At 35.1% G+C, this 23,590-nt stretch overlaps 1 protein-coding gene across 1 annotated transcript; it reads left to right on the forward strand.

Moving 5' to 3' along the window:
* The first annotated feature begins 265 nt into the window (after positions 1-265).
* Positions 266-20,949, forward strand: LOC121375589. The gene is made up of 10 exons (XM_041503118.1): positions 266-1,228; positions 2,406-2,514; positions 4,987-5,148; positions 5,769-5,939; positions 11,481-11,554; positions 15,847-16,044; positions 16,279-16,372; positions 16,880-17,013; positions 19,274-19,417; positions 20,561-20,949. The coding sequence occupies exons 1-10, from the start codon at positions 815-817 to the stop codon at positions 20,681-20,683; spliced, it is 1,623 nt and encodes a 540-aa protein (XP_041359052.1). The 5' UTR covers positions 266-814; the 3' UTR covers positions 20,684-20,949.
* Positions 20,950-23,590: the final 2,641 nt, after the last annotated feature.

Genomic DNA, 23,590 nt, shown 5'->3' on the forward strand with positions numbered 1-23,590 from the left:
AAACTAATTGAAAACTGAATCAGTTATCAATCCTATATTCAAGTCATTCAGATTCTTATGATCAGAGGCGGATCTAAAGGGGGGGACAGGGGCCTGCCCCCCCTAAATTTTGCGAGTTATAATTTTATTATATATTAATTTTCATTTTTTTTTTTTTTTTTTTACAATCTCCCTCCAAAACTCCCCCAAAGTTCCTTTGGCATTCCGCCTCAAGTCATTCCCCCCCCCCCCAATGGATGTTCTGGATCCGCCACTGATGATGCATCTCGAGTTACGTTCGAACGAATAACGTATATAATTTTGTTAATTATTATTTTAGCTGCAAAACAGTCTACAATTTAAAACTGATCGAAAAAAAAGAGTAGGCCTATATTGAGAACAAAATCTACGAGTTTGATTAATTTAATATAAAACCACCGCTATGACGTATTAGTAACTGTAAAATAATTTATATTTGTTGCCTGGAACAAATAATTGAGGGAGGTCATCTGAGCGTGACCCCCCTGGGCCTACGTTCTGCACCACAGGTAATCAAGGACATGTTTTTAAAAACATATTTACCCCCACATCACATTCTTTGTAAATGAATACACTTGCACGATCAGACAGGCCACGGAAAGAGGGTGAGATTGTTATAAACAAGATCCTTTTGTCGTCATCGCAGGTCAAAGCGGTTTTTCGCCTTCACCTTGCTTGGTCTCTTCTATTATCTATTGACTATTATATATCTGCAAGAGTTACTGTCCGTCACTTCATTCCAACCAACTTGCGGTCGCCTGTCAAGTAAACAAAGACGCAAACAATCGAAAAGAATATGTCCCGATGGACACGGAATCTCTTGCTTCTAACTCGCCAGGCCAGAATACTGTCTCAAGTGCGGTTAACACACGTTGCTCCAATCGGGTACTTGCAATGTTCGAATCCGGTTTTGCTGGATAACTTTGGACGTCGCGAGGTTTTCGTTTGTCGGCGCGGACACGCGACTTGGGTCACGGCGGAAGATATGGATTATAAAGGCCAGATCCTCGTTTATTCCATTCTAGGATGCCCCCACTGCATGAAATCTAAAAACACCTTACAGAAACTCAACCTGCCGTATACGGATATTAACTTGGAGATGTTTCCGCAGTGTCGAGAACCGCTGAAGGAAAGGACGGGTAAACGGACGGTTCCTCAGATCTTTTTCAATGCTACTCATGTTGGAGGAAATGACGATCTACAGAACTTGGTAAATATGAAATATTATAGTGTTATAGGGATAAATATGAAATGTATTGTGTTCTACTGGGGTAAATAAAACTTAAAATACCTCCACGAAACAGACACACCGGTGACATGTCAGATCGCCAAGTGCTGTAGCGATGGAAAGGAAATTGTAATTAACTTCCGTGTTGAAATTTAGTTTATTCATAGATATTATTGACGTTCAGTCTAGTTTAAAATAAATAAATGAATAAATAAATAAATACTAATGTATTATTTTAGTTTTAAAGATAGAATTGATAGAATTTATGATAGAAAAAGGCACTTGTAGGTAAGGCCTACAATGCTGGTTTAAGTCTAAAGATGCCTGCAACTGGGAGTGGCCAGTTACCGTATTTCCAGTAATAAGCGTCGGCCTCTAGTAAATGAAATAATGTAATGCAGTAAGGTGATCTTACAGGGAACATTTTGTTTTCCCTATCTTGATTAGCGATATTTCTACTCAATTGAAAATTGATTAGCAACTACTGTTTAATGTTTTAAAATTGTGTGGGTATCTTTGAACCTTGTGTAAGAAGTATGATCACCTCAAGTACATTAGGCAGTTGTGCACGTGACTTACATGCAAGGTGATCTTAGTGCTAAGATCGTGTCGTAGAATGCGGCCTAGGACCCAGTTTTATGAAACGATCTTAGTGCTAAGATCACCTTAAGTGTATACAGTAGTTATGCACTTAAGGTGATCTTAACGCTAAAATCACTTAACAAAATGGGCCCCCGTTCCAAAAAGCAATCTTAGCCCTAAGATCACCTTAAGTGCATAGCTACTTTATGCACTAAGGTGATCTTAGTGCTATGATCACTTCGTGGAACGGGGCCTTGTTCTGTAAACCCTTGTGAAAGAAATAAATACTTTGCCTTTAATAAGCACAGGCCCTGTTCGACAAAGCGATCATAGCCTTAAGATCGTCTGACATCCATAACTATCTGAAGTGCATAACAATTGTTACAGACCCACCAAGTGTAAACTAATAATTACATTGCCTCCCATCTCCCCAATGTGATGAGTTTTGGAATCGGCCCTTAAAATATTGTGCCTGAACTTCTTTTGGATATAGGCATGTTAATAAAGTACCCATAACCCGTAAAATATTTCTCTTTCCCAAATTGGGATGTTTTTGTTTGTTGTTTTTTTACACCAGGTTAAAGACAAGTCTCGCCTGCAACAGCTGATTGAGGATGTGAAATTTAATGCACCTCCACCTGAAGCACCTGTACCACCTGACCCCAGCACAGCAGTGGTTGATGCAGGTAGGTGACAGGGTCAGTGGTAGTCATTGTATACTGTTCATCTATAGTGGGAGGTATGTAATGGATATTTCTCTAGTTTCTCATGGGGTAGAGCACAGAATATTAACCCTGTGGGTCACTGGTTCAAATACTCTCAATACTTGGAAGTGTATGTTGATTAAAAGTATCACACACATCCATTCAACCATCTGTCCATCCATCCATCCATTCATCCATTCATTCATCTATCCATCCCCATCTATTTACTCACCCACATGTCTATTCATCTGCCCATCCATCCATCCATCCATTCATCCATCTATCCATCTATCCATCTATCCATCTATCCATCCAGCCATCCAGCCATCCAGCCATCTATCCATCCATATGTAAAGACTGAAGTGTTTTCCACGTCATTCCTAAAAATGTTTGTAATTAAACTATTGTAACAGGTTCATTTAATAATTCTGCTGATTGGGACCCACTGTCAACACACAGATCTGCCACTGGTGCGGGCAAGATTTTTTTTTTGTGGGTGGGTGCATAGATACATGTGTACTTGATGACAGGATAATAAAGTTAAACCATTTTCCAATAATACTAGTACATGATACGGTGATTACTGCATTGAGTTAGCCACCGGCCCACTGTGATCGAAAGCCTTTTGTAATCAATAAATGTCAACTTGTTTTAAAATAGCATTTGTTATATAATATACCTGACTTTGAAAATGTAAGGTTTTTAATTACTTTTTTAATATCTACATTTGACATTTTATCTCATCTTTATAAACCAGTTTAGAAATTTAAAAAGTTTAATTAATAATTTTTAAATTATTTCAAGTCTGTTTTCAAATTTATATTTTTGCGTTCAGTGTTGAGAAAACGCTTGTGCCAATATAGGCTACGTGTTAGTGGTTGGGATGCTAATTTATAGAAATAAAACAATCTTTCTAATAATTATTGTAAATATTATTATCTTTCTCCTTTTTTTCTTTCTCTTTGACCATAGCAATACTTTTAGGGGTTTGTATGTAGCTAGTGTGTGCCTTAGAGGGGTTTTTTTTTTTTTCTTATCTTTTTTTTGGGGGGGGATGGGGGGTATATTGTGGTATATTGAGAATAATTAAATTATCCTGTCATCAAATGCCTATGGGTGGGTGGGCATATACAACTGCTACCCTACCCTAATCTATAATATAATACACAAAATCGTTTTGACAATTTTCGATCATTCTGACTTGCATCTTCTTTTAATTTGTAATTCAAACAACCTTCTTTGTACTTCACTTCATAAGGCTCTTTTCGCACTCAGGTCTAGTTGACTACCATGAACACATCATGCTAAATATCGCATAGAAAGATGAATTCCATAAATTCAATGGCAATGGAAGTGGCCATCTTTGTCACTTAACATCAGGGCTCTAAACGGCCTGTGGCCAGGTCGCCAAATGCAACCAATGTCCTGTTTGGGCGACTTATTATTATTAAAAAATAATTGCGATCTTTTTTAGAAGCTATAACATATGAACCACTATTAATATTTGTATTGCATATATTTGTTCCACATTAAAATCTTGCTCGTGGTTCATGGTTCGCTTACCTTAATTTGCCAACATCCATTATTATTTTTGGGGCCACCATATTTTTTTGGCGAGTTTCGGGCCTTACTTAACATTAAGTTTTCTATGCGACATGGCTGTGAGAATTGAAAATTTGCGTAATCCATTTATGGGTTACGTAAAAACAAATTCAGGTAACCCATTTTGTGTTTATGTAACCCATCATGATCAAAAAAGAAATGTTTTATTTAACGACGCACTCAACACATTTTATTTACGGTTATATGGCGTCAGACATATGGTTAAGGACCACACAGATTTTGAGAGGAAACCCGCTGTCGCCACTACATGGGCTACTCTTCCGATTGGCAGCAAGGGATCTTTTATTTGTGCTTCCCACAGGCAGGATAGCACAAACCATGGCCTTTGTTGAACCAGTTATGGATCACTGGTCGGTGCAAGTGGTTTACATCTACCCACTGAGCCTTGCGGAGCACTCACTCAGGGTTTGGAGTCGGTATCTGGATTAAAAATCCCATGCCTCGACTGGGATCCGAACCCAGTACCTACCAGCCTGTAGACCAATGGCCTGCCACGACGCCACCGAGGCCGGTCCATCATGATCATGTAAATGATGACCTAAATTCAATGTGCTAATGAAAAATGGGTTACACAAACTATACTTACGTGAGCAGTGCGCGAACAAAACTATCGCTCTGGCAATTTTCAGAGGCCTGTATATTCTCTGCTAGTGAGGGCTGGCTATATACAGGACAGTCTCTTTTTTTTCTTTTTATTTTGGGAGGGTGATGGGCGAGTCCAGTATTAGGACACCACACCCCATATAACCTTTCCCATGCTAAGCACAGGTTACATCTGGTATAATGTAATTTGTTGTAATGTTTTTAATTTTGTTTATTGTGTGTGCACAGGTTCAGGCAACTTTGTGTGTGAGCCGGACGAGTATGTCCAACTGGTGCAGGAACTGAGGAAGAGTGGTCTGATCGGCGATCACTGGCAGGGCATCCGCGTTCACCACAATTCGTTTGTCGGGCGGGACTTTGTCAACTGGGTCGTCAAAAACAAGCAATTAGGTAAACATTCTCTTTTTTAAAGTGAGGCATAATATGTGTTTGGTATGTCCAGGAATATGACATTTTTAAAAGATAGAATAGGACTGGTCAGCTTTTAATTATTATACAAAAAAAACCCCAAAACATTCAACTCGGCCGTTTCGCAACGGTGTTAGAGAAACATATATAGTCTGATTTCGACAGGAGGATATAAACAATAGTGAATACATTTCTTTAATCATAATAATATATAAATATAAATATCTTTCATGGTATCGAGAACAAATACAATGTACCTAAGCCATAAAGTAGTCATGTTTTTTTGTTACATATTAATACATAATACATTGTTGTACAAATTTCATAAACTTTTATAACATTGTTCATAAACTTTTATAACATTGTTATAAAATTCATTGACTTGTCAAATATTCAAGCCTGCAACAACTTGTTTTACTCAAGTTCATCTGCATCATACAGTGATGTAAAACAAACCTTTGAATATACAACAAACCTTTGATATTAAAATAAATGATTTAAATAAATAAAATGTGTGACATTATTATTATTATTATTATTTATTATTATTATTATTTTGTTTGTTTCTTATCCATGTCTCTATTTCTTCCTTTTTTTTCCAGAGAGAAGTGATGCCATCATGATGGGTCAGGCCCTGATTGACAAACACTTTGGCCACAACATCAAGTCTGATTTGTCTTTCCAAGACAACGACGTGTATTACAGACTTCTGGACGATGAGGAGACTCATGCCCTGAATGCTGGACACATGTCTGACTGTGAACCTCAGGCAGGTATGTGGTCATAGCAGAAAATCTTGGACTTTTCTGTGTTTGAAGTTAGAATTATAATATTGGACTGTGTCTTAAAGCCGCACACCCTAGTTCCATCCAGCGAAAATAAATATAATTTGGTTAATCTACAAACCTGTAACACACTTAGATCACGTTTTTATCAAATGGAGTGAAAAAGCAGGTTTTATATCGATAAATACCATGGGAATCCCCATGTCCCAATTGCTTGAAATAATTTTGAAAGTTTGTATTCTGATGTCACCGGTAGATGTCGCTCGAAGCACAACAATGCCTACGTCACGACAAATTTCACAGACTTGGGGTGCGTTCTTTTCACCTCTCCTGGACATGTTCCAACTGTTCTGTCCTGGTTGTATCCCCTCTCCAGATATCGTAGGACTTAGCAAAATTATTGGTTTTAAGGGTTTGTAACGTTTTGTATTGAGATACTTACTTGTCTGAACTTTATTGTTACTGAAAATGTTCACGAACTGTGAAGAAAAATCTCACAAATGAACAACAACAAATCGGATGTTGATTGCGCGAACCGTGCACGAGAAAACAAACCGAACCAAAATGATAACGGTCACGTGGTATACCAACGTCTGTGACATTGAAATGGAAATATCCCGTCTAAAAATAGATTAGACCTTGTCTGCTTAACTTTTTTTTTTCAAACGTGCGTCCGTTTTTCAGAAATACGAAAAATGCATTTTGTGGTATTACAAACACCAGGATTACCAAAAAACACTTCAGGTGAATGGAAATGTATATTCTAAATAATAAACGGTAAGTAAAGTGCCATTTTATTTGGAAAAAATGGGTTTAATAGCGAAAAACAACGCCGTAATGGTTAACAACTAGCCGTAACTAGGGTGTGTCCCTTTAAAGACATGTATGCTTTTTGGTTTTTGCACTCGCTTATTATGGCAAGCATGTCACAGGAGAAGGGTTTTTTTTTAATGTAAACTAACCATCTCATGGCAATTTTTTTTTTTCACAGTTTGTTATTTTGAAAAGAACATTACTAAAAAAAAAACTTGAATATATAAGCCTAGGCTTCTAGTTTTTTTTTATTATGCTTTGAGACCCAGCCTTCTATTTTATTAATGAAATTTTTTAATTGCATAAGATCATGTTTATAATGTAAGCTTGCAAACCTTCCCCTTTTCTGTTATTCTTGATATGTTGTCATATAAGATCTGAGACCCAGGTTTCCATTCAAGTCAGGCCATTATTCAATTATCTACAGTAGGGGTATAAAATGTGATAGTTCAATATGAAAATTAACCCATTAAAAAAATTCCTGATAATGCCAATGTTGTTAATCAATATTTTATTTAAGCTATTATTATTTATTAAAATAAAAGAGATTGAAAGTATTTATAAATGACTACAAATTAATGTTTAGCTATTTCTGTTAACCAATTTTTCTGTTAACCAGTTTTCAAAAGTCACAATGTTGGATATGGCTGCCATGCAACTGGAAGCATGTGTTGCATCTTCTATGCATCGACAGAATCACACACATCAAATGATGCCATGGGTGTATGCACAACAGTCCACATACCACTCCCCATGTCATCACCATATGCATATCCGTTATCCATACTAAAATTGAATCATAATTCATAACAAAATAGGACTTTGTCACCTCAGTCTTAAATACCCTGATAACGAGTCTCAAAATACAGGGGTGTAGGCTGGGTGGGTGGGTTTGGGTGGGTTTGGACAACCTCTCCCCACCTCCCTCCCAGCTGAAGCAAATGGTCCACTTTCAGAACTAAAACATACAGGTTTATGCATACGGAGTTTCTGGTGGTGCAAAAACAATAGAAAAAGGATCCTCATGGTTCATATTCGAACCCCCCCCCCCCCCACTCCACTCCCGCCCAAGTCCAGGTCACACCCCTGAAATAGTCTAACGGGTTGTTTCCAGGAACACATTGGCACCCAACATCTCAAGTCCCTGATTCTATTAATTGTCAGTAAATGTTGACATTTTGTTTAAAATATTGATACGGTTTTGATGAGGTTTTTGTTTTTTTTGGTGTGGTTATTGCTTGGCTATCACCACAAGAAAGTTGTGATCAGATCTGCATAATTCATTTGCATGGTCCTATTGTTGGCTAACACCATTCCATGTGGTCATTATCACGGTTCACTAAACACTATTACTAATCATGTATAATGTATTTAATGCATGTGATATGGGATAAACAAACTATATATAATCTTCTAAAGGAAAAAGTAAATTATACCTGGAACTAGGCAGCTCTTTAGGAGCTGGTGGTCGGAGAACTATGCACAGCCATTTGAGGATAAGATTATTACTGTATATTACCAGTATTTTCCTTTTTTGTACACTATAAAAATAATCTTTAAAATAGCCCAAAATTACCTTGTAAAACATTGCTATTTTGTTCTTCACATGATATGAAATTAATAAATTGAGAAAGTAAAATGTTCAAATATTATATGTAAAAGTAGTAAATAATATTGGCTATTTGGGGTTTGTCCAAATAATGTACTTTCACTTAATTATTTTGTAATGCATCTGTACCTACAATAATATTCAAATACCTTAAAGACCCATTTCCTTTACCTTGCTGTCTTTTACAAGGAAAAGTATCAATGCCAGATCCATAGGACAGTTTTCCTTAAGGTGGGTTTTATTTATTTATTTATGTTTGGTGGTTTGCCTAAAAATTATATTTTTAAACAATTGTCTTATATTCAGTTTGTTGATTTTGCATGTCATTGATTTTACATTGTTCTAACATTTGATCATGCAGGACCATACCTAGTGGTGGCAGGCAAAATACACAAAAAGTACACCCTTTCAGGTGCAGATTTTTCTAGGGGGGGGTGCAATTTTTTAAAATCGCATCTTCATTATTGACGGGATAAAACATTTTAAAAGGACACCTACATTATTCAGAAGTATTATTTATATATTATGTTATTAATCATCTTCATCAGGAATATCAAGCTGACCAAGATAATATTATTAGATGTTCCACACTAAAAACCAATAAATGCATTGTATTCATCTGCTAAACATGAATAATTGGGGGCAGGGATGGGGGGGGGGGGGTGTTTCAACCCAACAGCTCTCTTCCCTTGGATCCACACAATGTCGCATTCATTTGAGTTTAAAAGTGCCCTTTTTATCTAGATGGAGTAAATCCTTAATTACTGTGTGTGTCCTAATTCTTTTTTGACTGTTCCCACCCATACACACCATTATTACAGGCTTGGTATAGCTCTGTCCTGTTGGTTGTCAGTTGATTTATTTTTGTTTGCAGTTGGTGGAGAGGTATTATTTGTTTGTTGGTTTTTTGTTTTGTTTTCTGAATGGTTTGCAGTTATAATTTACTACAGAGTGATATTATTGCATGTTCCATTAGAAGTGTCTGTTGATGGTGTTAAGAAGGTTTTGTTACAGTTTTTCTTATAATGGAATCCATTTGAACACCTTGGCCCATTACAGTTTCTGTGGCATCTTACCTTGTTGGTACATATCCAAGAAGAAATTCTGAGGCAGAGCACCCATTTCTTCAACTCTGAAGTATCCTCAAAATCTAGTGTTTAGCAAACATATACTGCAGTGCTTCGAAATAAGCACTTATCCATTTGTCCTGACAAGTGATAATCTGCTGGGACAAGCAAAATGTACCTTAGTGGTTGTCCAGTGGACAAGTAAAAAATTATAATGCTGTTTCATTTTTAGCAATCAAAAACATTCACTGTACTGATGTCAGGGCTCAAAGTTAACAGTGGCACCGAAGGCACTTGCCGTTAAGATATAAATGGCTGTAGGTCACTTTTGCGCAGTGGTTAAGCCATCGGACTACAGGCTGGTAGGTACAGGGTTTGCAGCCCGGTACCAGCTGCAACGTAGAGCGAGTTCTTAAGGGATAAATGGGTAGGTGTAAGACCACTACACCCTCTTCTCTCCCACTAATCCACTGTCCTAGACAGACAGCCCAGATAGCTAAGGTGTGTACCCAGAACAGCATGCTTGAACCTTAATTGGATATAAGCATGAAAATAAGTTGAAATGAAATGTATTAATTAGCTAATCTTGTTCATGATCAAGTATGAAAACATCCATTGTGATTTGGTGGTGTACATCCTATAAGCATGGCCGACCACATGGCTTTAACTGCTGTGTCACCCAAGTCTACATATTCCTATGCATTAATTAACTGATCTTGCTGTGTATTCATAATCAAGTATAGAATCCAATCATTCAAAGTGAGTAGAAATTGCCACATGTGTTACTGTTGTCATCTGTGTGATTTGATTTGGTGGTATACACCCTATAAGCATGGGATCACATGGCGTTAACTGCTGTGTCACCCAAGTTCACTCACCTATATGCATTAAGTAGTATCAAGGATAGAAACATCCATTAAGCGAGTAGAAATCGCTGACCATGACAATTTAACTGGTGCTAGTCCATTGAGACTAGTTTTATTGTATGACTGACACATATAATACATTAACCATAAAAGAGTCAAATGACATAGTGATACTGAATCATTGAGACCTGTTAAATTGTGCAGACGACTGCTTATTGGTTGCTGGTGAACCAGAAATACTTTCGTTCATTATGAAACGAATGGATGTTTAATGACATCTCGGCAGCACAGAATCGGTTATTGGGTGTCAGACAAAGCTATGTGAATGAATGAAAGTCGACACTAACTGTTTGAAGTAAAAACACAGAGTGGAGCCATGAAATGATTGAATGAACGAACGAACGAACGAATGTTTGACAACACCCCAGCACAAAAATACATTGACTACTGGATGTCAAACAATGGTAAAAATATGAATGAATTAATGATTAACATCAATATAAAAATTCAAATTAAAAATAGTGTAAAAAGCTGTAGAATTAAAAGTTTGAGTATATGAATATACTAGGTAAGTGAATGTTTTCTAAACAAACCATGATCACAGTATATCTACAACAACAGACTATTCTTACACACCCATTGGTGAGAACATCATTAGTTATTTTTGATAACACGTACTTATTAACAACAGTGGCAATTGTTAGCAATTTCAAGACATACAACTGGCTGCTCCTAGGTGATGACCAGGCCACCAATGCATTACATCCAATGAAAAAACAGCACAGTCAAAATCAATTACACAGTGACGTATAGTTAACCTGACAATCATTTTAACACATAGTACTGGTATATAAAATCCCAAGGTATGAATGAATAAAGAATTAATATTTAACGACACCCCAGCATGAAAAATTAAAATTAAAGTCTGTTCGTCTATCCCACATATATTTTTTGGGATTTGTTTTCACAATGCCTCAAGATAGTAAGCTGACATTTTGTATGTAGCTTTATCATGTATTTTTACAGATCAAGTTTGATTTTTTTTTGGCAATTTACTAATTTTTCACAGAATTATGGCCCTTGAACTTAGAAGATATGAAAATATGTTGGGCCCGATAGGGGACATGTATTGCTTTATTTTATTATTGTGATGATGATTTTTTTGTTATTTAAGCTATTGAATTGGGAGAAGACTTGCGGAAAATTATTCTCAAACTCTACAGTGCTTTCCTGTCTCCTGATGGCAAGGTATGGCAATGTGCTTTGTATAGTCTGAATGTAGTTTTAATACTTAAGCATTTAAAATAAATAATTTTGATTCTTTGATTGTTTTGGGGTTTTTTTAAAGATCTTATTTACACTCTTGGTCACATTAAAGTACTAAATTAGATAGACTTATTTGTTATTTGTTTATTTGAAGAGAACATTGGTGGGTTTTTTAATATTATGCAGCAATATCACACATGTATGAGATTCTTTTAAAGACATCTGATTATAGCTGCTTCACACTGATGACCTGATGCTAAAGCCACACCACCCAATGAAATTAATGTTACTGAAACTGATTACATTTTTACATATAAGTTAACTATGCATGCATAAATACACTATGAATAAAAAATAACCAGAAAAGATTATGAACTTTTTTAAAACCTGATTTTTTAGAATATAGACCAATTCCATGAAAAATTATACCTCGGGAGTGAAATTTCCCCCCCCTGTTATGCTTTTATTTTTCACATAGAATTATTTGTTAATAACCGGCCTCGGTGGCATAGTGGTTAGGCCATCAGTCTACAGGCTGGTAGGTACTGGGTTCGGATCCCAGTCGAGGCATGGGATTTTTAATCCAGATACCGACTCCAAACCCTGAGTGAGTGCTCCACAAGGCTCAATGGGTAGGTGTAAACCACTTGCACCGACCAGTGATCCATAACTGGTTTAACAAGGTCATGGATTGTGCTATCCTGCATGCAAAAAAGATCCCTTGCTGTTAATCGGAAAGAGTAGCCCATGTAGTGGCGACAGCGGGTTTCCTATCAAAATCTGTGTGGTTATTAACCATATGTCTGACGCCATAACCGTAAATAAAATGTGTTGAGTGCATCATTAAATAAAACATTTCTTTCTTTCTTAATTTGTTAATAATCAATAAACCATAAAATACTCAGGTTTTTATTCAAAACTGTGTCATGTGACCTGACGGCCATCTTTAATTTGTGCTATTTCTTCCTAAGAATAGAACCCGACTTGCACTAAAATCTTTTTTCACAAATGTCATTAAAATTAGATGATAAGGTATGTATTGCATTTTGTTTCTAAGATCTTAATGGTAATTCCCAAACAACACAAATTAATAAATTTGGAATAGATTTTTATTAATAAAAAATTGAACTTATAGGCATAACCTCATTGCGTCAGTTACCTTTTGAAGCTTAATTTTAATATTGCCCTCTTACAGTGCTACCATATATATATATTTTTTTTTTATTCTCTTAGTTGTGCCATGGTTACACAACATGGCAACATAATAATCTTAAGTGGGCACACCAAGAAATGAAATTTATTGGTAACTGACGTAACTCCCTCAGTCAGTAACTGATGCAACACATTAACACATACATTATTTCCCATTGTTAAATTTCTTGGAGTCATAATGTAAGATTGTGAAATGTGTTAATTCCCAAACTAGAGTGAGTACAATAAAAAATTTAACAATAAGTTTCGGAATTTTCTTGACCTTCGCACTTGTAAGTTTTATAATTTTTTAATTATCACATCTGTGTAAAACTATAGGAAAAATTTATTTTTCAAGAACTGCAAATACTGTTGCTCCTTAGAAGTAAATCTACAGATGTCTATTTTACTAAAATAAAATAATCAGGACTCAGTTAACACTGTTTTTAAATAGATACATGTATGTAGATGATAGCAGTTTCACAAGCATCAATGCATATACCCTTATACTTCAAGATATATATTGTATAGCTTTTGACCTCAAATGCACATAGTATTTGTTTCATTACATATATTGTATTGCTTGTGATGTCAGAGGTAGACATTGTTTCATTAGCTTAGATTAATATATGTACAGCACCATTTATGGTAAATAGTATCTATAATGTTCAATAATAATTACCGGTAACACAAATTTGGAATTGCAGTTTCATACATGTAGTGGCCAATCACTTATTTTGCTATTTTTACATTTATTTATGATAAATAATTACACATTAGACGATTTCATACATAATCTTTCATAATTAACTCAGAAAAATAAATCAACATTACACTTACTGCCACAGTGGTTTCCCATGAATTCTTGGTTAAAATTGTAAAGTACATAAACAGTTTGCATCAGTTATTCAACAAAAAGCCATCTTTTGTCATTGTGGAATTGCAACTCAAATTCAAAACATGATTTCACACAATTAACTGTTGGTCACCTGAAATGAATTTTGTAATGATATAATTATTTTTTACCTGTAAATGAAGTTATTTGGTTGTAATATTTTATGGGCATGTAATTTAATTCAAGAATAATCTTTACATTTCAAAAGATAAATAAAATAATAATGATAATTTTTGGAAATGTATTATGCAACTATGAGATTGCCCCTTTAATAGTTCTAAATAGCAAATGTCCTTTCATTTGATAAATTGGTTATTACTCCTGAAAATATCCCAAGTTGCTGATGTTTTTAGTAGAATACCTCCCAAGACAGAAACCTAGAAAATGAATGAGAATCGAGCACATAATTTGAACAAAGACAGAAAGAGGTTGGAGAGGGAAAAGAACAGAGAATAATGAAAAATGGAGTAAGACAAAAAAAAGAAGAAGAAAGAAATGTTTTATTTAACAACGCACTCAACACATTGTATTTATGGTTATATGGCGTCAGACATATGGTTACGGACCATACAGATATTGAGAGGAAACCTGCTATCGCCACTTCATGGGCTACTCTTTTCGATTAGCAGCAAGGGATCTTTAATATGTACCATCCCACAGACAGGATAGTACATACCACGGCCTTTGATATACCAGTCAAAGTGCACTGGCTGGAACGAGAAATAGCCCAATGGACCCACTGATGGGTACCAACTGCACATCGAGCGACTCGCTGGACCACTGGGCTATATCTTGCCCCAGAGCAAGACAAAGTGAAAGCAATGCTGAGAAAAAAAAAAAAAAATTAAAGAAAGAATATGGGTTATTTACAATATCTGCCTTATTCCCATCGATTTCTTACGAAACATTTGGTTCGGATCAGTCAATTGGTAATGTCATAAGAAAGTGAATGCAGTATATATATATACTTGGAAATTGCAAAAACAAAAATCATTACACTTCCAATCAAGAAGTACATGTAAATGTAAGCTGTTGTCTCATTGTTGAAACATGGGTAAAACATTTCTTACAGGGAGTGGGGGTTTAGACTAGCTGGCATCAAGGATACAACTGCCCAAGTTACTGGGGTGGGGTTGGAAAATTGTGAGAATCTGATGTCCTAAAATGCAATTTCTTGCATTCTGCAAGTAAAATTCATCATGACAAATGCATGTATATGCATATTAAAATAATAATAATAATTTGCTTTGAGCAGGGATAGGGTTGGGAAATGGGGGGGGGGGGGGGTTGACCCCCAAGCTACCACACTGAACATGCCCCTATTGTTCGTTTTTTTTTAAATTCCCTTTTAAGATTTATGTTTTTCTTACAATTTAAATGAACCAGTTGCCAAAGACAAATGTTTTATTTTTAAAATATGTTCTTATTAGTTTTTATAATTCACAAATGTTATGTCAGTTACTTTTAGTGTTATGTCAGTTACCCATTAATAAAAAAGTTAATAGAAAATTCCTTGTAGAAAACTTAGTTCTCTTGTTCTAGTGATCATAGATTACCTGTGCACTACACATTTCTATATAAATCTGAAAACTTAATGTTTCAGATTCAGATAATTTTGGCAAGTTCAAAGACATGTCAAATACAAGTTACTTTTTTTGTTGGCGTCAGTTACCCACACTTCATTTGTGCTTGTAGTTGCGCTTAGATTGTATGTAATAAAATTTTCTTTTGACATGACTTTGTCACAACATATTTATTTCAATCAAAATCTTAAGAATTTTATTGAATATTAATTTTTTTAAATAATAATCAAGACGTTAAAAAATGTCTGAATGTTGTGTCAGTTACCGTGGAATTGCCCTATATAAGAAATATAATACTACATTCGTGTCCATTTATTAGATACCATTTATCTTGCAATTTGTTTGGAAATGTATCCAACTTGCTATCACTCAACAGAAACAATTTAAAACAACTTGTAAGATAAATGGTATCCAACAGTCACTCACATAGTATTCTCTATGTCTTGTGTTTGTAAACCGATACTATTACTGGATTAGTAATTATGGAGAGGCATTTATATAGGCCTATCACTTGTTTGCCAATCCACTTCATTTATTTGAATAAATATTATTATTTTTAAAAAGCAAAAAAAAAGTAAATGATGACATATGGTTGTGTGTTGCAGAAAGTGGACTACAAAGGTATTGGTGCGAGTGTGGAATTCAAGCATTACGTCCGTCTGACAAAGGAACTACAACGTGTTCAAATTGCGTCATCCAGTCGGGAAGAAAAACTGGCTTTCTTCATCAATATTTACAACGCTCTTGTGATACACGCCAACATCGTGCGGGGACCTCCAGATAACCTGTGGCAACGCTACAAAGTAAGTCATTCTCCACGAATATAAAACAAAGCAAAATAATAAATGGGCAAACTGTGAATTAGCGAATATTTTCACACAATATTTTCAACTAGTCTCTATAAATATTATCAATTAATGAAATTGGCTACTGATAGGGTCCGCCTAGAAGCATGGTTATTACATAAGAATTGTTTGCTACTTTAAAAAACAAAATTCTATATATAACAGTGTTTAATATTTTTGTGTATTTAACAGTTTTTCCACACAGTGAAGTACATAATAGGCGGCTATGCGTATTCTCTACAGGACATTGAGAATGGAGTTCTTAGATCCAACAGGAAGGGAGTTGGTAAGAAAATTAGTTTTAAATAACACCTTATATACTGAGGGGTAGGATCTAACTCAGTCAGTAAAGTTCTGACCTGAGGTGCTTGGATCAAACCCGTTCAGTGGATCGATTCTCTAATTGAAGTTTTCCCCATACCAACCAGTATCCCATGGTTTTTGCTTATAAAATGTTTCAGGAATTATATCAAAAGTATTTATCATTTCTGATCCTTGCCTGACATGAGTTCATGACCTTTTACCTCAAGAGTTCATGACTTTTAACATGAGTTTGTGATATTTAACCTGACATCATGACATTCATGACTGTAACCTCATGATTCACGACCTTTAACTTGAGTTCCTGACCTTTTAATCTCACGAGTTCATGACCTTTAAAATTAATTCATGATATTTAACACAACAAATTCATAAATGTAACCTCATGAGTTCATGACCTTTAACCTCATGAGATGACAACCTTGAACCATGCGAATTCATGACCATTAACCTTATTTTGTTGCTGTTTCAGGAATGATAAGAAGACCGTTTTCTTCGTCCGATCCTCGTCTGAAGGTAGCCCTGGACAGGTGTGAGCCCTTGATCCATTTTGCCCTCGTGTGTGGTGCCAGGAGCTGTCCACCAATAAAAACATACTCGCCTGATGTACGTATGCCACATTTCAATCTAGATGAGGGTGGGGAGAACTAGCTCAGTCGGTAGAGCGCTTGCCTGACGTGCTTGCATCGTAGGATCGAACCACCTCAGTGAACCGATTATCCTAATTAGGGTTTTTCCTATTCCAACCAGTGCACTACAACTGGTATATGAAAGGTTTGCCATGTCTTTTGCAGGGCATAAAATTTAAATTTTTCAGACAACCAATATGTCGTTCGTGTGGTTTTAGTGATTACACGAACGATTTTCTTCAATAGTTAAATAAAAAGGAAAATGTTAATGGGCAACGATAATCAAACGAGAATCTAAGATGAGTGATTTTTGTAGCTTTTCTCTATTAAACCATCCTATCATAAATACGAAAATATACTTTTTGTGTGCTATGACCAACTTGAAAGCTGCCAGGCGAAAATAAAAATTAAGCTAGTTTCGATTCATTTGAAATTAAGAATCCTGTAAAATGCTATTCATAGTAACGTGAACACGATTGTCACGAGATCTCGCGCACTGCGGTGCATGTTAATAATACTACATGCTCTTGTGACAGGCAAAATGGATTTTAAACTAATCAATCTAACGGTAGCTGCACAGTTAATAGTGGTGATTTTGTCCCAACACTAGGTACAGTCGCTAGAATGTCATCGTGTTTGTTATTAATAGACTCTAATCAGATTGGAAGAAGCTACAAGTGTCGAACTCTGCGGGAAATCCGTAATCAGCCGACTTATTCCGATTGGCTTGGAGTAGCGGTGAGAGAGATTTCCATGACACCCATAGGCGTACGGACTCCCGTTTGTGAAGCGGGCAGGCTGCTTTCTTTGCCCGAATTAAACGAAAATGCCCGAATCTGTATAACATCATTTATTCATATTAGTATTACTACCAAACAGCTATATAGGGTTGCAAACAAACCACTACGCATTTTTACAACTAATTTTGATGGTAGAATGATGGAAATATATGGTAAAAAGGTATCAGGTTAGCACATTTTGCCCGAATATCTCTACCATTTTTGCCCGAATTAGAGGTTTTACTCCAGCACTGCTTATGATGACACACGTCTATTTTTATTTTTAAAACATATTTAGTTTTTGTCAGTGTCATTAAATTGCATCGGTATATAATATAATATTCTAAGAAACTACTCATAAAAGTTCTGTGACGTGCTTCAAACACCGAATATCATGACGCGTGCAATGTCAGCAAATTGTAAATATGTCGGTGGCGTGCCAACGTAGGTAGCGTTTTATAACGAAAGTGACGGTAGTTATGAAGAAAATAGCTGGACACGTTGAACGACAGAGGGAAAGCTGGTTAGAACATTACGATCAAGCACATTATGACGTACGTCTAGGTCGGGGATTTCCCACTGCAGTTTTCCAAAACTTTGATGATATTAGCTAACACATGTTTTTTTTTTTTTTTTTCTGATGAGCGATTACAGCTTTTGCACGAACGATCCATCGTTTATGTTGATATTGGTTTTGCATAACCGACAGACGAACGACAGAATCGTTTGTGCCAAATTTTATGCCCTGCTTCTGTCCTGTGCATGTAAAAGATTCCTTGCTGCTAATGGAAAAAGGTAGCAGGTTTTTGTCTAACTATGAGTAAAACAGTACCTAACATTTGACATCAGTATGCTCTAGTGATGTTGTTGAACAAATCAAACTTTAACTTTTAACTTTAGACATGTTTCGGGGACATATTGTACTAGGGAAGGGTGCAAGATACAAAAAAGGCACCTAGAGTATTTAGTGTGGGGGTACAGTTTATGAAAAGGGCACCTAAAAAAGTACTCTTTAACATGAATGCATGTGTGTGTGTGTGTGCGTGCATGTGCGTGCATGAGTGTGTGTGTGTGTGTGTGTGTATATATATATATATATATATATATATATGAAGAGTTTAGGCAGCAAATCAGCGGGCCTATGATTAGCCCTTACTGACATACAATAATAGCTTTAAATAAAAACTAGAAAGAAAATGGTTTATGTCACGTTTTGCGCCTGAACTCTTCATATATATATATATATATATATATATATATATATATATATATATATATACATACATACATACATACATACATACATACATACATACATACATATATATATATATATATATATATGGCAATGTACAGAGGACATTTTATTTTTTTAATTTTGATGAGTAATAATGACAGTAAGACTAATTCTTGTTGTGTTGTGCGTATCACCTATTCTGTTTGGGTTTTTTAAATTAGAAAGTCGATGAGCAGTTGCGTGTGGCGGCGGAGGCGTTCCTGGAGAGCCCCGACGGCTGTGAGGTGGTAATGAACAACAAGACCATCTACCTGACACAGATACTCAAGTGGTATCAAGAGGACTTCGGAAAAGACAAGGCAGAGGTGAGAGAAGATTACCGCCAATACCCAACATCTGTAAAATAAACAGATTAATTTAATAATATCGTGGCTCAGTTTTATTTTATTTATTTAGGGGCGGGACATAGCCCAGTAGTAAAGTGCTGCCTGATGCATGGTCGGTTTGGGATCGATCCCCGTCGGTGGATCCATTGGGCTATTTCTCGTTCCAGCCAGTGCACCCACCATGACTGGTATATCATAGGCCATGGTATGTGCTATACTGTCGCTGGGATGGTGCATATAAAAGATCCCATGCTCTTAATTGAAAAATGTAGCAGGTTTCCTCTCTAAGACTATGTCAGAATTACCAAGATGAAAAAAATTGTTAAACAAAACAAACTTCTGTTATTATTATTTTCTTTTTTTATATATTTAAAAACAAAATTTATTACCTCAGCTGTAACTCGTAACTGCAAAAATATATTATCCATTAAGAAAATATTACTCCTTCGTGTACCATGCCATATTATTGAACAATTTAGCACTTGGCAGAAATGCAAAAAGATGTCATGTTCAAAGAATTGTATTTTATTTGTTTCTGTTTCAATTATTAAATTTGTTATAAAACATTATTTAATACAATTAGTTTTAGATTTTTTCTACAAAATAAATAGAACTTTTTTTTCTTTTTTTTATTATCTGTGAAAATGAATAAAATAGCTCTAGCAGTACTCAAAATAGCATATAACTGGTTTACATTATTTCTATATTTGATATGTTCTATGAAAAAAACACAACTTTGTAATAAATAGAATAAAGTTATTACCAGTTAGCATGTTTATGTCTTGATAAAGCTGGTGATAAGTGGAAGTTATTTCACTCAGGACATAAACTTATTAACTTAATAACTAGTGTTATGTTGATTTCCTCTGCACATTACATTAATATTCAAGGGTGTAGGAAGGTGCCAATAAGTGGGCACACACACACACAGACACACACACACACACACACACACACACACACACACACACACACACAGACACACACACACAGCAGACAGACACACAAACACACACACATAAACCGTCCCTGCTGCTACTGGATAAAAAAAAAGTGCCCCCCCCCCCCCCCTACTTCTTACATCAGTGATAATTAGTTCTTATTTTCTTTTCTTCTCTTTAGATGGTATCCTGGGTGAGAGACCACGTACCAGAAGGTGAAAAGCGAAACCACATGTCCGAACTCATTGATGGAAAGAAATACAAAGTTACTTTCATGTCATATGATTGGTCCGTTAACTCTTAGTGGCCAGCTGGTGTTTAGTAATAGGATATAAACTACTGAGATCTGATATTGCAATAGTACTGATATTATTTTTTGGTGTATTTCTTTTTATTAGACTGTATGTTTAACCGATTTGATTTGATACTGATTCCTTAGTTTTTATCTAACTCTTAATATCTTGTGTAGATAGTGGAAACAATATTTGCAATCTAATTAAAATTAACTCCACTATTACATGTGGATCTAACAGCAGCCAGTTGGAGCTCATGTCCACCAATCAAAGCCTTACTTGCAGAATCATGCCAGTGATTTATAAATAATTTGAAAATATTCACAATTATCATGAGGGTATACGATATGTTTCATGTGAATTACAAATGCCTTATTTAGGCCAGTAGAACTAATTTTAATCAGATTGCTAACAACACTGCGTAGTTTCCAATGTCCAGGTAACATTTCGTCTGTAAATAATAATTTAAATATTGACCAATCACACTTCGCCTTTTATAACGTTATTTGGGAGCATACAAATTCTAAAATATCGGGCGAGTCTATTTTAGTGGCCGCAGTACAGCTAACCATACCAATACGTACGGGATGGGTTATCAGTCTTCAATTTTACATTAAAAATTATTTATTTATTTATAAAAAACAAACAAAACTAAATCAGTCTTCAGTTTTATATTACAAATTATTTATTTTATAAAATAAAATATGTTTTAAGGCATTCGTTATTCACACGAAACATGTCGTATACCCTCAGGATAATTCGGAATGTTTTCAAATTATTTTTAAATCACTGGCATGATTCTGCAAGTAAGGTTTTGATTTGTGGACATGAGCTACAACTCGCTGCTGTTGGATCCACATATAATAGTGGAGCTAATTTTAATTAGATTGCAATATTTGAAGAGTTTCATCGCAAAACGCGATAAATGCCATATTAAAAACCATTGTGCAAACACCACTCATACACTGTTCACACGTAGAAAAACACCAGTTCAAATTCAGTTTTCAGCAAAACGCAATACGATTGTTTGAGGATATATAGCAGATTGCAGAGAAACTGGTGTAGTGTTTATGGTGGTTTGGAATAAAATGTTTTTAGGATTGGGTGTGTATATTGGCCTTTATTGCATTTTGCGATGAAACTTCATTTGTAGGCTGAAAAACATTGTACCATTCCACAGTACCAATGTGTATATTGATCTCTATGTCCATCTGTACATCTGACCATATGAAAAACCTGTGATAGTAAGAAGTTTGATTTTTGTTTCAGTGTAATTGATATGATATTGATAATAATTACAAAGAAGTATTTATTAACATTTGGGCCATTGCACAACAACGTGAAGAATATATACCTAAATAATCTGTATCTGCATTGTACAGTTTTGGGGAGGGTAAAAAAAATGACAGATTCATACTACATATTGGAATGTTTATGTAAATTAAAACAACATGATTATGTGGAAAACATTTAATGGATTTTATTACTAAAGTAAAACGATAAACATTACTGTTGGTAACAAGTTAGTGTGACAACACCAAGCACGACCGTTTTCAAGCATCAAACAAAATTGCCTTCTCCATGCAATCTGTTATTGAAAAGCCCTAAGTGAAAGTTGTTATAGATGTTATAGCTGAGTGATTTAACATCATGAACTGTCAAATGTTACACAAACTGGTGCAGTAGGTTCGAATCCCATCAGTGTATACTCTTAATGTTGTTTTCTTATTAGATACACTTGGTTTTCAGGAGACTTACACTATTAATATTTTTGACTCCTTTTTTTTGTTGTTCTTTTGTTTTTGCAATACTCTGATACCCAGCCACTATTCAGAGCAGGCTTCTATTTTTTTTCATTCTAAATTTTCTAACAAAGCCTTGTTTTAAGGTTTTTAATGGGTTTAAAAAAAAAAAAATTAACGGTTTTTAATGTTGGCTTTCCAAAAATTTTTGTAGACATTAAGAACAAATGGATTAGGCACAAGTTATACAACTTACAAGGCCTTCTCCATAATACATACATGTTACGACATGTCCTGTTGTTCTCACCATGTGGTTATAAGCTTTTGACGTCATGCAAAATAAGTGTCGAGTATAATGTGATCATTAACCTGACAATGCTACAATAGCAGACACAGGCCTTTATGTAAGACAGGTGTATCTTCTTCTTCTTTTGTGACTGTCTAAGACTAAGCCTCAAATCGAGGTTTGCTTCTAGTTAAGGATTTACGGTACATCAAATTAAACTATGATGACTTTTTTTTATGATATGTGTCCAATTAAAATAGAAGTGATATTATGTGCTGGTAACAATCAGTCAATAATTTATTTTATATATCAACATGAATCATACAGAAACATGAACAATAACAGTGATGAGAAATGTGTTCATCAAAGCATTGAAGAAATACGGGTTTCTCTATATATACTGCATGTTACTCAAGATGAAATAAAAATGACACTCAGTTTATTTTTAAAAAGACTATCCTGCATTTGTAGCCATTGTAACATATCTTCAGTGAATATAGCTGTTTTTAATTATTAAAATTACCGTATACTTGCATTTTCTTGCTTAGTTAGAACATGAACTTATGAAATTTAGTATTTAATGCATTATATTAAAATTTTCAACTACCACACAAAATTTTAAGTAATTGGTTGAAGAGAATCCTGAATTAGTTTTATCTCTATAATGCTTTATGTTTTAAATATTTTATAGGTTTTTATTATCAAGATGTACTATGTATGTAAATGGGTTATTCCACTGTCTATTTAAATGGCTACAAATTTACAATAGTGAGCATTCTTTATATATATATATGAAAGGCAACATACTAGTACTCTCATCTCAACCTATGTTTTGAAAACCTACAGAATTGTATACAATTTATTTTATTTTTAAACTTGCCAAAATGTGA

This window comes from Gigantopelta aegis, chromosome 6 (genome assembly GCF_016097555.1).
Source record: "Gigantopelta aegis isolate Gae_Host chromosome 6, Gae_host_genome, whole genome shotgun sequence".
In the NCBI taxonomy this organism is placed as follows: Eukaryota; Metazoa; Mollusca; class Gastropoda; order Neomphalida; family Peltospiridae; genus Gigantopelta; species Gigantopelta aegis.

Excerpts from the sequence above, each read along its gene's own strand:
- LOC121375589 (XM_041503118.1), top strand. The coding sequence starts at position 815 with ATGTCCCGATGGACACGGAATCTCTTGCTTCTAACTCGCCAGGCCAGA. Across the intron at positions 1,229-2,405 it reads ATGACGATCTACAGAACTTG|GTTAAAGACAAGTCTCGCCT; the intron begins GTAAATATGAAA and ends TTTTTACACCAG. Across the intron at positions 17,014-19,273 it reads TAAAAACATACTCGCCTGAT|AAAGTCGATGAGCAGTTGCG; the intron begins GTACGTATGCCA and ends TTTTTAAATTAG.